Here is a 13,591-nt window from a genome sequence, read left to right on the forward strand (position 1 = left end):
TCCAAGTCACAACCGGAATACTCCTAGCAATACTCCGAGAACCGCTTCAGAACTACTGAGCAGTGCTTGAGTAATCACAAGAACATCCAAACGGCAATGTGTTTATCACCAACCGTTGAATAAAACCAAGTTTTAGCAATGTAACTGTTCAATATAAATTCTGCGTAATCACAAAGGAAGCTCCTACACTCTCAGAAATAAAGGTACAGGAGCTGTCACTGGGTCAGTACCTTTTCAAAAGGTACATATTTGTACCTGAAGGGTCCATAATGGTACCTCAAAGGTACTTTTTAGGTACATGTGCAGCTTTGAGGTACCACTTTGGACTCCTTGGGTACAAATATGTATCTTACGAAAAGGTACTGCCCCAGTACAGCTCCTGTACCTTTATTTCTGAGAGTGTAGGGAAAATAAGACCAGTTTCTCTTCTTATGAATGTTCAGGCCAGTTGCTTCACTCTGTCATGTTTATGAACTATTGGTACCCTGAGGCATTTATTCATGTAATTAGGTTTTAAATTACTCTCCCCACACTAGGCAGAGGACCTTCAATTTCGCTCTGGCACAGATTACACAAATGCCGTCTGACGTCTCTCTGTTTGAAACCTGACAGTTTAGGAGGTGAAAGAGTCCAAAAGAGCCTGGTGTTTGGTAGTATTCTGGCAGAACTGCAAAAATATAGGCACGAAACTAAATGAATATTTCATCACTTATCAACACTCTTCTTGTATTTGAGAACCATCCCCTCCCCCTTCCACCGCCCTGTTCTTCACACCATCTTAAAATAGTTCGATCCTGCTGATGCTGTGGGATTTGACAGCATTTTTTTTTCTCTTGAAAAAGCATCTCTGCATTGACTCGGGTTGCCAAATCTGCTTTGTATAGACCAGCAGTTGATTATTTAGCACTCGTCCTCTTTCCTAGAGAGATAAAATGAAGGTACTTACCTCAAATATGAAGTTACGGTAAATTACTGAATCTGTCACCATGAAGTCAAAATTACCTCTACTGCTTTTCTTTGAATACATTACAAGTCGTATTGTGCACATATTCACATTTCTCCAAAATAGTAAAATCCTCACTACATTTTAAGGCAGAACCTGCGTGTTTTAAAATCTAGAAATGAAATATGAGAAAACTGACAAGTTTATTTTCTCAGGAGAATAAACTGAGAAGTGGAAGATATCAGGAAAGAAACTCAATTTGCTCTTCATTAAATCTATGCAATACTGAGATGTTAAACTGGATGTCCTTTGTGCTATTTGTCCTATGGTTTGGGACTCAGGTGTGACTCAAGGCCTCTCACCTCTCACTTTGACAGTGATTAACAGGAGAGAGAGAGACTTTCATGGAAAGACGGGAGAGGGAGACAGACAGAGAGCGAGAGAGCGGGAGCCAAATCCGCTTAAGCACACACTGGGAAGGGCCAACACGTCCCCAGGGGCTGACTCTTCTATTCAGAGCTGACCCTTAGCAGATGGGATCTGTGCATGTATGTGCATGTGTCTGAAAGGGAGACTCAGCTTAGATTTTAATGAATTCTACAGCTCTCTCTCTCTCTCACACACACACACACACGCACACATAGCCTTTGATTAAAATGTTATTTAGATGAGACGAGTGAGAGGATAAATCTAAGAGAGATGAGAAGGCTGGGGACTGAATCGAAATCAAAAGTCGCCAGAGAAATAATGAAGCTGTGGTTGTGCATTGCTTGCAATCATCTTGCCTTGTGTCTAGGAAGCAGTGGTTTACAGTGAATTTACAACAGCTATGGGGAGAGGATGCAGAGAGGAGTGCCTAAACGCCCCTTAGCTGTTATTAATTCACTGTAAACAATAGCTTCACAAGGGTAATTGCTACCGTTATGGGTTTTTCTATTAATGTAGCAAAGTTTCACAAAATAATGGGTTTCTATGGGTCAAGACCGACAGTAGAATGGTTTCCAAACAACTGTCATAGGTGTATGTTTGTAGAGTATTTACAATTGCTTTGGACAAAGCTCTACCAATCACTATCTGTAATAAATATACCTTTTATTGACTCCCCTACTACAGAATCACTTTAAAGTACTTGGGAAATCAAAATTTACAATGTTTATTTTGCTAGCGCATGTTGCTATTCTTTAAGTCAATGGTCTCAAACTCAATTCCTGGAGGGCTTCGACTCTGCATAGTTTAGCTCCAACCAGCTCCAACTCACACCTGCTTAATAATCTCTAGTAGTCTTGAACTCCTTGATTAGTTGCATCAGTTGTTTGATTCGGGTTGGAGCAAAACTGTGCAGAGCTGCTACTCTCCAGGAATCAAGTTTGAGACCTATGCTTTAGGTGAACATCTATTCTGTGCAACTGACCATCTGCTTCCATGTTTGGAATGGCAGTCCTTCTCTGTTGATGGTAGCTTGACGGCTTCAGCCGCCCGCTAGTCAATTTTCCGTCTCTGTTGGAAGTACATCAACATACCGATACTAAAAAGTCTCAACAATTTCCAGAATAATAACCACATCGATTCTTGTGTGAAGTTCTACAGTAGTAATCAAAGAAGCCAACAACCAGTAGTGGCCGAATGGTTTGGGATATTGAACTTGTAATACAAAGGTTGCCCTTTTGGTTCTTGGTCCCTGGAGGATTTGAAATTGAGGGGCATGAATGAACCTCACTCTCTCCCATCATACCTAAGGTGCACTTGAGCAAGGCATCTAACCCCTACTTGCTCGTTGGGTGCTGGAAGCAATAGTTGCCCACTGCTCTCTGTGTGTGTGCATTTGGATGGGTCAAAAGCAGGGGAGCAATTTCGATTATAGGTAAAACCATACTTGACAATACTCTCTTCACTTCAATATAGCATGATTTCTCAAATCTGACCCTGGAGGACCTTTTAACGGAACAAACTAGTCCAGGTGTTTTTGACTAGAAGCAGTTTGGTTTGATCAGAGTCTGAGCTCAACTGTGCAGGGCAGTGGCTGAATTTGTCTCTCAAAATACCAGCCCTACCCTACATGTTTGACAGTTTTTTTTTCTTTCCCAAACCTGACCCACTTCTTGTTTTCATTACCCCAGAATGTGTGGTAAATACTCCTACCAAACCTCACATGTTCTCTCTAACAGCAGCTGCTGTGAACACAGTCGAGTCCATGTGGAGATCTATTTATATAGTTATCTATCAGCAGAGCTGTCGAGAGTGCTGTACAGCATCGAGCCTGCTGATGAAAGCGAGGCGACACAAAGCAATATCACAAAAGATTGAGAGCTGTTCTGAAATCCTGTTATAGCACAAGAGGGGGGCTAATAATGTGTTCACCTAGAGACAATGCATCCTGTGTGCTTTAAGACAGGCATGTACAAGCAACAAATGAAAGTTGGTCTATGGAGTATGAGTCAAACCTTCAAAAATGAACATTAGGCATAGATAACCAAGTTCCTTCGAGGTGCTTTTCCACTGCATGGTTCGGTTTTAAACGCCTCACTTTGGGGGACTTTTCCACTGTACTCTATACCTAGTACCTACTGCATAATTGCAAAATTAGATTTAAGGTCCAATTACACCGAACACAATTTTCAGTTCTGTGCTGTCTTGTTTTTGTTTAATAACTTTTGTTTTGATTATATAAAAGAGCAATGCACTGTGGTTTTTACATTGCTAGGCAACCACGGTATTAATTGTCTTGGTGCTGAAGCATGTAACTCTGATCACTTTTTCTGCTGTTTTTTTTTTTTTTTGCTGTCAAAAATGTGTGGAACAGCTGGTGCAAGTCACGAGGATGCATGAACAGCACGCAAAACACTTGCCTCCAAAAGGAAATCCATTTAAACTCGTTCACCGTGAGCAAGGCCTTAAAGTGGCACGGTCCTTCTGTCCTACCTTCTTTTCAGTATTGCCTTGCCCATTACCCGTACACTTTCTTACATCTCTTCCTTTTCTCTCTTTGTTTTCTGGTTCTACTTTGGTTTTTGTTACTTTATGGTTTCTACTTTCTGTCTCCTTCCTTTTTGGTTCCTCTTTCTCTATTCTGCTCCTTGTTCCCATTCTCATTCTAGTTCACTTTTGTATTCTGCTCTCTTTACCCCCCACACATTGTTTCAGTTCCCTTGCTCACTTTACCTCCTTTTCCATTCACCCTCTTTTTTCACTTTCTTCACTTTCCTACCTCCTCCTTTTATTCATCATCCCACTTCTTCCCATTTCTGTTCTTGTTTCCAGTCTGTTTCTCTTTAACTTCTTCCGCACTTTGCATCCCTCTGTCTTTTGCCTTTCATTTACTGTACTTTCTTTCCACTGTTATCTGCCTCTCTAGTTTCTTGTATGGTTCTCTTTGCCTCTTCCATTTACTTCTTCTTACCATTTAGCATCTTCCTACTCTTGATATCATTGTTATTGTTTTCTCTTTACCTTCCATTCACCTATTTTTACTTGTTGGTTCCTATTTCCATTTCTTTTAAGGTTCACAGTTCCTCATGCCATTTCCATTTTAGAGGGACTTTCCTCTTTATCTCATTACGTTCCCTTTTCATTTCCTTCTCTCCATCCTTCCTTCATTTCTTCCTTCCATCCTTCCTATTTTCTTTCTTTCTTTCTTTCTTTCTTTCTTTCTTCTTTCTTTCTTCTTTCTTTCTTTCTTTCTTTCTTTCTTTTTGTTCTTTCTTCTTTTTATCTTTCTTTTCTTTCTTTCTTTCCCTCTTTCTATTCTTCCTATCGTCTTTACTTCCTACCTTCCTTCCCATTGTCCTTTCTTCCTACCATCTTTTTTTCTTTCTTTCTTTCTTTCTTTCTTTCTTTCTTTCTTTCTTTTTTCTTTCTTTCTTTTTTCTTTTTTTCTTTCTTTCTTTCTTTCTTTCTTTTTTGTCTTTCTTTCTTTTTTATCTTTCTTTTCTTTCTTTCTTTCTTTCTTTCTTTCTTTCTTTCCTTCTTTCTATTCTTCCTATCGTCTTTACTTCCTACCTTCCTTTCTATTGTCCTTGCTTCCTACACTCTTTCTTTATTTTTTCTTTCTTCCTGCCTTCCTTTCTTTCTTTCTTTCTTTCCTTCATTCCTTCATTCCTTCCTTCTTTCCTATCTTCCTTCCTATTGTCCTTTCTTCCTACCATCTTTTTTTCTTTCTTTCTTTCTTTCTTTCTTTCTTTCTTTCTTTCTTTCTTTCTTTCTTTCTTTCTTTCTTTCTTTCTTTCTTTCTTTCTTTCTTTCTTTCTTTCTTTCTTTCTTTCTTTCTTTATCTTTCTTTCTTTTTTATCTTTCTTTCTTTTTTATCTTTCTTTCTTTCTTTCTAGTCATCCTTAAATTACCCAACCATATTTTGGTTTGGGAAGACATTTGACCACTTAAATAGCACTCTATCTGCTCCACACTTTCATTGTTTCTCCACTTTGTGCTCTTGTGCAGATCTGCGAACACATGAGTAATGGAGGCGTGAACAGCTGATCAGCAGATATTACAAACAGAGCAAATGCTAATTAAACCACCCGCAGCTTGTCTGAAACCTTCCCGTAATTCTGCTGTTACTCACACAACAAATGCTCTACAAGTTTTCAGTGACGTCCGCAAATCAGATGAAGCGTCATTTCTTGATCTACCCTCACTTGGTATTCATGAGACTATATAAGCAAAACCAACAAGGATTAACCGTGTTTGTCCTTCAGCACGCGCCTGCTCCCTTATCCCCATTGAAAAAAGCGTATCCTTCATCTGTCTGCAGATTCTCCATGCTGTGCTTTTCATCACGTTTAACAAAGCGTGTCCTCATTGGTGCTGTCACCACCCTGCCCACAGCACAAACTCACACCAGCTCACACACGTCTATGGGGAGTACAGATAATGAAGGTGTGCCTTCATATGAGGAGAATGTGATTCTGTTGTTGTAGTAATTGGGTGTAGTATATTTTAGTAAGGGCAACATGGTGGCTCAGTGGTTAGTACTCACAGCAAGTAGGTTGCTGGTTTGAGTCCCGGCTGGGCCAGTTGGCGTTTCTATGTGGAGTTTGCATGCTCTCCCCGTGTTAGCGTGTGTTTCCTTCAGGTGCTCCGGTTTCCTCCACAGTCCAAACACATGCTGTACAGGGGAATTTGGTAAGCTAAATTGGCTGGAGTGTATGTGTGTGAATGAGTATGTATGGGTGTTTTCCCATGCATTATGGGTTGCAGCTGGAAGGGCATGCACTGCGTAAAAACATATGCTGGTTAAGTTTAGCGGTTCATTCCACTGTGGCGACCTCAGATTCATAAATGGAATAAGCCGAAAAGAAAATGAATGAATGAATGTATTTAATGCTACGCACCTTAAACGCATCAAGTAATATGTGAATGATGTTTGCACATGCACTATAATTTTGGCTTGTGGGATGGGGCGCGAGTGACATTAGACATAGGCATGTGTTCTAAAAGGTTGAAAACCCCTGCCATAGGATGTAATAAAGACTACAACTCCCATGATTCCACACTTAGTCATACTGTAAACAAAATACGCTTTTGTTTGTTGTGAATATTCGCCCTCTAGTGGGGGAAATTACATACTGTGCCTTTAATGTTACATGTAAACCACACACACACACAAACACTTTGTGAAAACAGTTATATCATGCATATAATTATTATTTGTTCAATTAATAAAACTTGACAGTAATGGCGAACTATAGGCATGAATGTGCACTTAGTGCCACCTACTGGCCTGGCATGCATATTACATTCATTTTTGACTACCCAAAATAAATACTTTGTTTCTGTTTGGTGGCGGAACGGTGGCTCAGTGGTTAGCACTGTCACCCCACAGCACGAAGGTTGCCTGGTTGGATCAGTTGGCATTTCTCTGTGAAGTTTACATGTTCTCCTTGTGTTGGCGTAGGTTTCCTTTGGGTGCTCCGGTTTCCCCCCACAAATCCAAACATATGCGGTATAGGTGAGCTGAATAAACTAAATTGGCTGTAGTGTATGAGTGTGTGTGTGAATGTGAGAGTGTATGGATGTTTCCCAGTACTGGGTTGCAGCTGGAATGGCATCCGCTGTGTAAAACATATGCTGCATAAGTTGGTGGTCCATCCCGCTGTGCCGACCTATGATAAACAAGGGACTAACTCGAAGGAAAATGAATGAATGAATGAATAAGTGTTGTATACTTTACTCATCATCAACATGATTTCTGCAGGAGTCTCGTAGGATGTAATAAAGACTACAACTCCCATGATTCCACACTCAGTCATACCGTAATCAAAATATGCTTTTGTTTGTTGTGATTACGCGCCCTCTAGTGGTGAAAATTACACACTGTACCTTTTAATATTTCATGTAAACCACAAAAAAAAACCTATATGTTCAGTCAGTAAACATAAGTGAGAACTTGACAATAATGGCAGTCAGTAACTATAGGCATGAATGTGCACGTAGTGCCACCTACTGCTCTGGCATGCATATTACATCTATTTTTGACTACCCAAAATAAATATACCTTGTTTCTGGTTGGAAGAAATATGTATTCTACTGTAATACTACAAGTTATCTTTTACATAAACAGCATGCAATCTTGCATTACACTGATTTTTGTCGTCAAATGATTCCATGGCGTGTTCAAATGAAGGCCTGAAAGCGAAAGAATTAGCGGCATGCTTAATTAATATGATTAAGACGTGCTTAGGGAACGAGCATCATTATGGAGTGGTGAAATTAATGACATCATCAAAGACATTCCTGCGTAACGTCCTGCATAATGAGACGGGCGGGAAAATGTGCATATTATGGCAGAATAATGACTGTTTTTCTGTCCATTTTGAAAAGCAAGTCCATGATGAATTACTGCGCTCGGAAATCTCACCTCTGATTATTCACTGTGGAAACGGTTGTGTTTTCTCAGCATGGCCTGCTGCTTTCTCAGTGCATATTTGAGCTGAGAAAACACATTTTCTTTGTTTCCAAGGAGACACGGATGAGGGGGGGAAATGAAGAACTATTTGTCTGCTGTCAAAGAAACCACAGCGTCTTCAGAACGGAGAGAAACGACTGCGTCCGCAATTTAGATCCCAGATAAACGATGTAGGAGAGATGTGAAAAAAACCTTTAGCCTTGAGAAAGCTTTCTTTAAATATCATTTCAAGAGTTCCCACTTAGATATGCTTGGCGTATAAAGCAGGTTTGGCATGCTGTCCCGGGAGAGAACCCTGAGCTCGGAAATATTTGAGCCCAGGGCTCCCGCCCGGTCGATAAGCATATCAGGAGATCCGAGATCAGGTAGGTCTCGAGAGCTCCCCCTTTAGAAAAGGGAGGAAAAGGAGGAGATGGGGTGGAAGGGGGGATTCTTCCAAACGAAGATAAAACAGTAGGGAGAAAATGATCCATTTATAGTAAACTAGGATCACTCTGATTGGATTATTACTGATTACAGATGAGCGGCCAGACGTGCTCAATCATATCACGTGCTCCTCTCGAAATTCGTTTATGAAACTTCACTTACATATTACTTGTGGAGCGACACAGTAACTTAATCGCCTCACAGCAAGAAGGTCGCTGGTTCGAGCCTCTGCTGAGTCAGTTGGCATTTCTGTGTGGAGTTTGCATGTTCTCCCCGTGTTGGAGGAGACTTATAATGCGGTCTCTGTCGCCATCTTGTGGTGTAACGTCAACCGTCTTTGCTGTGCTCAGTATGACTGGCTAATGGCCGCCAACTCTCTGAATCTCCAAAATTATGAAAATTTAAAATAGGCATGGTGGTTTCATTGGCCCCTGATTAATAAAGGGAATAAGCCGGAAAGAAAATGAATGAATGAATAAAATATCCTTATAAATAAACTGCATAGTTGTAATTTAAACAACTACAGTCTCGCCTAAAAAAGCCTCAGAAGTACATTATGTTGTCCAACAGCTGCAATTTTTGTCAAACTGTAGTCATTTGTTTAGTGGCTCTTTAGTCCTAGTGTGGGCGGAGTAATACACAAGGGTGAAGAGGCTGTATGAGTGCTGATATTGCTTTAATATCTCAATATCAGCCAATCAGATTCAAGAACCAGACAGAACTGTTGTATAAAGACAGATATATCAGGATTCAATGTCCACTTATTACGCAAACAGAGCTCGAGTGAAAAGCTAACGCCTTGCTATGGAGATCTGAGATGGAGCGGTAAGCGATGAGGTCTGATTGTGGGTTTTTCTTCATCCTCAAGTGACCTCGTAAATCAGTGAACGTGGAGTGACCCGGGCCCATGCAGACTGCAGATCGGCTCTAATGTGACAGACATATGAAAGCACGCGTCTGCGGCTCCCCGGAGACCAATTTAAGAGGCGCACGCGTTCGCTGCCTCCTCCTCCTCCGTTCCTCATGCAGACCTGTGCTTAATGTCAAGCGTTGCCACGGTGACGCTGATGCCACCATCTGTCACGCAGCCCCGCACCGCTTCTCTTTAATGAACAGGCGATGTGCATTTATTAATTAAACATTAGAGCTCAACTGCAATGGAAGCCTGTGTCCACTATAGGATATATATAGCTTATATACAGTTGAAGTCAGAGTTATTAGCCCCCCTGTGTATTTCTATTTAACAGAGAGAGGATTTTTTCAACACATTTCTAAACGTAATAGTTTAAGGGTAATAGTTATCTGTGGGTCGGTTCATTTGGTCCGGTCCAAGGGCAACAAATGACGCATTATAGCATTTTTCTGCAGTTTTTGGCTCCTTTTCACACCACACGGATCGCTTTGGTCTGAACCAGTTGAAAAGAGCCAAAACGCAGTCATGTGACAAAATCCACATCACTCATTGGCCAAATGTATTTCCTAAACTGCTTTTCGATTGGTCAGAATTAACGTGTGGGAAATGCCAATGGAACTCTCGCAAGTAAACAAAGTGGCAGACGCAACATGTCGCTTTGTACTACGGAGGGTCGACTGCGCTGGCTGATTGTATCCCTGCTCATAGTATACTATATAGTTTGGATACATAACTTTAGACAAACTTTTCATTTTGAAAACAGTGTTTTAATGCATTGCAAATGGCGAAGGTGCATCGCAGGTCACTTCAGGAGGAGGCGTGAATTAGTTTAGCTAAACTCATCTTCCGGAAATATTACCAACGATCCATCAGGTAATGTTTTTCCTTCTCTCTTTCTGTTTAAAATTGATGGTGAAGTGCTGTTAACATATATTTTTCCTTGGACATCGGCCTACGGCAGCTGGATTAGTCCAAAAAGGCGCTGTACTTTTTGTGATTGGGTCTGTTCTAGTTCGGATCATGTTCTCACCATAAATGCACCGCTCCAGGGTTCGTTTGAAAGAGTACTGTGACCACCTCTTTAGGTAGGTTCCGGTACGCTTTTTTTGGTCCGCTTTTGGTGCGCACTCGAGTGCGATAGCTACATTCACATCAGCCCAAACTAACCGCACCAAGAGGGAAAACTAACTCTAGTGCGATTCAACCCAACTAAATAAGGCAGGTGTGAAAACACTCTTAATAACTCATTTCTAATAACTGATTTCTTTATCTGTGCCATGATGACAGCACATAATATTAGACTAGATATTCTTCTAGACACTAGTATTCAGCTTAATGTGACATTTAAAGGCTTAACTAGGTTAATTAGGGTAAAGTTAGGGTAATTAGGCAAGCCATTGTATAACAGTGGTTTGTTCTGGAGACAATCCAAAACTAATATTGCTGAAGGGGGCTAATAATATTGACCTTAAAATGAGTTTAAATAAATTAAAAACTGCTTTTATTCTAGCCAAAATAAAACAAATGAGACTTTCTCCAGAAGAAAAAAAAAGAATGTGTGATAATATTAATTTTTAGTTTTATTTCAGCTAGAATAAAAGCAGTTTTTAATTTATTTAAAGCCATTTTAAGGTCAATATTATTAGCCCCTTTAAGATTTTTTTTTTTTTGACTGTCTACAGCAGTTTCCCAACCCTGTTCCTGAAGGCACACCAACAGTACACATTTTCCACCTCTCCCTAATCAAACACACCTGAATCAACTCATCATAACATCAGAAGAGACTCCAACACCTGAAGTTAATGGGTCAGATAACGGAGACATCCAAAATATGTACTGTTGGTGTGCCTCCAGGAACAGGGTTGGGAAACTCTGGTCTACAGAACCATCGGTATACATTAACTTGCCTACTTACCCTAACCTGCCTAGTTAACCTAATTAACCTAGTCAAGCCTTTAAATGCCACTTTAAGCTGTATAGAAGTGTCTTGAAGAATATCTAGTCTAATATTATTTACTGTCATCATGACAAAGAGAAAATAAATCAGTTATTAGAGATGAGTTATTAACACTATTATGATTAGAGATGTGTTGAAAATATCTGCTCTCCTAACTGAAATTAGGGAAAAGGTAATGTGATGATAGGGGGGCTAATAATTCTGACACAGATAGATGGATGGATGGATGGATGGATGGATAGATAGATAAAAACAGTTGATAGATAGATAGATAGATAGATAGATAGATAGATAGATAGATAGATAGATAGATAGATAGATAGATAGATAGATAGATAGATAGATAGATAGATAGATAGATAGATAGATAGATGCTACAGTATGTACACATGCATTATATATATATATTAGGATTCTTAAGATGGCGTCTTTGGTATTGTCCACCTCAAGAAGAGTTGAGGTACAGAAGCACATCTGATCAACTTGGAATAAACTGCTTTCTTAAAGAAATAAAGCAAGTAAAGCAGAGAAACTTAAAGCATAATAACAAACAACACTAACAAAATCCGTTTAAAAGCTTTATTATTCAGTCCGCTTATATAAAACATGAATATCATGTAAAGCAGGAGGGCGTTGGTGAAAAGAGCGCTGGCGCCTCCTGTCGGCTGGGTGATGACAGTATATGACTTTCTCAGAATAACAATAAAAATATCAACAGGACTCTAATAACTTATAGTTATTATTATTATTTTTAAATAATAATAATAATAATATAAAACCTATTGACCTGTGGATTGATGAAGAAATCCTCTTAATAATGAAATAAAATATAAAGCATATTTTAAACATAAATAAAATAATTTAATTAACACAATTAATTACTAGGCATCTAACTAAACAGAATTCTTCACTCTGCTAGATTCACAGCTTCAGCTGAAGGCTTAGATCAGTCCACACACTGACGCCTTTAACACTGAAGTCTCCATCCTGCAGTGTGAGCGCTTTAAGCGCAGTCTCAGTCTCCTCCTTTAGTGTCGCTCCTGAATTTATTAAATCCCTCAATCGATCAGCCAGCACATCAAAGCTCACCGCTCCCTCTGACGTCACCCACACGCTCTCAGTGACGTCATACACCAAACACGACGCCCACTGTTTCAAAGCACCCCAGTAGAGCTTCCTAAAGTCAGGAGACCGTCGGGAAACGACTGCACACACCTCGGAGGAAATAAACGCGCAGAATGTATCCAAACCCCCATCCTTCTCTTTCAGCCAAGAGAGAATCGAGCGCTGAGATTCGTCACTACTGGACAGCAGCGCTCCAGCGATGACGTCATAAAAACAGTCCACTTTTCCCGCGCTGTCACGACAAACCGAATCCAGCAGGGATTTCGCGCGCTCCTCATTACCGGGACGAGTTACCACCGAGTTTAAAAGTTTCCCGAGGAGTTTGCCTCTCACTTCCGGTTCAGTCTGTAACCCAGGGTAACTACTAGTCCTGTTGAGAGTGCAGCACAACAGACTGAACGCGGATTTATATGTAACGAGGCTGCTCTGAGGTGTCAGGAGCTCCTGTGAGGGAGTGTTTTGACCAGGAAAAAGCATGTCTATGATAAAATGCGGCGCAGAAGGGTTTCTGAGCAAATGAACGATCAGCTTGTGTTGACACTGCGCTAGCTCGGTGAACTCCACCGGACTGTACGACGGAAATGTGTCCCGCAGGCGCCGGTTGGTGTCGTTCAGCCCGGACTCCAGCACGGAGCGCACCGTAGGGTTGAACTGGTACCGGGAGTGCAGCTGCTCGCAGTATTCAGCCCACTTAAACGCCCGGTGTGTGGTGGGACGGTCCCATTCGCGCACGCAGTCAGTTTGGGACACGGCCAGCAGCTCCAAAATGTTGTTCAGGTGCCTCAAAACTGCCTCCATCAGACGCTGCGCTACTGCTGCTCAGTGTGTAAGCAAGAGCGCATGCGCAGTTTACTTCTCAACAGTATTTCAAAATAAGAGTAGCGTTTGCGCTTCAATCTATTCATAGTTTAAAATGTGTATATTATAGTTTTTACGCAACACAAAGCGTATTATGTTTTACAAATATTCATTTTCATTGAAAGCGTGTTTTTAAACATTGTATCTATAGAAATGTTATTTTGTCTTTTAAAGTTTTATTACATTTTAAATAACATTTCCCCCCTCAGCGGGTCTCGTCTATATAACCTTAGTCGTTCACACAGACTAGTCGCGTCTCTGATTCTTATTTACAAATAAATATACTTTCATTCAATTTATTTGGCTTTTTATCTCGTTTAGAATGTACATTTTGGTCTCTTTAAAGTTTAATCACCTCTTAAATAACATTTCCCCCCTCAGTGGGTCTCGTCGTCTATATAACGTTAGTCGTTCACACAGACTAGTCGCTTCTCTGATTCTTATTTTACAAATAAATATACTTTCATT

The 13,591-nt window shown here is 40.4% G+C and overlaps 1 protein-coding gene across 1 annotated transcript; it reads right to left on the minus strand.

Moving 5' to 3' along the window:
- Positions 1 to 11,714: 11,714 nt before the first annotated feature.
- Positions 11,715 to 13,084, minus strand: fancf (FA complementation group F). The gene has a single exon (XM_056451963.1). It carries the CDS (start codon positions 13,061 to 13,063, stop codon positions 12,062 to 12,064), a length of 1,002 nt encoding a protein of 333 aa, XP_056307938.1. The 5' UTR covers positions 13,064 to 13,084; the 3' UTR covers positions 11,715 to 12,061.
- Between the last annotated feature and the right edge of the window lie 507 nt (positions 13,085 to 13,591).

Source organism: Danio aesculapii, chromosome 25, assembly GCF_903798145.1.
Source record: "Danio aesculapii chromosome 25, fDanAes4.1, whole genome shotgun sequence".
NCBI lineage: Eukaryota > Metazoa > Chordata > Actinopteri > Cypriniformes > Danionidae > Danio > Danio aesculapii.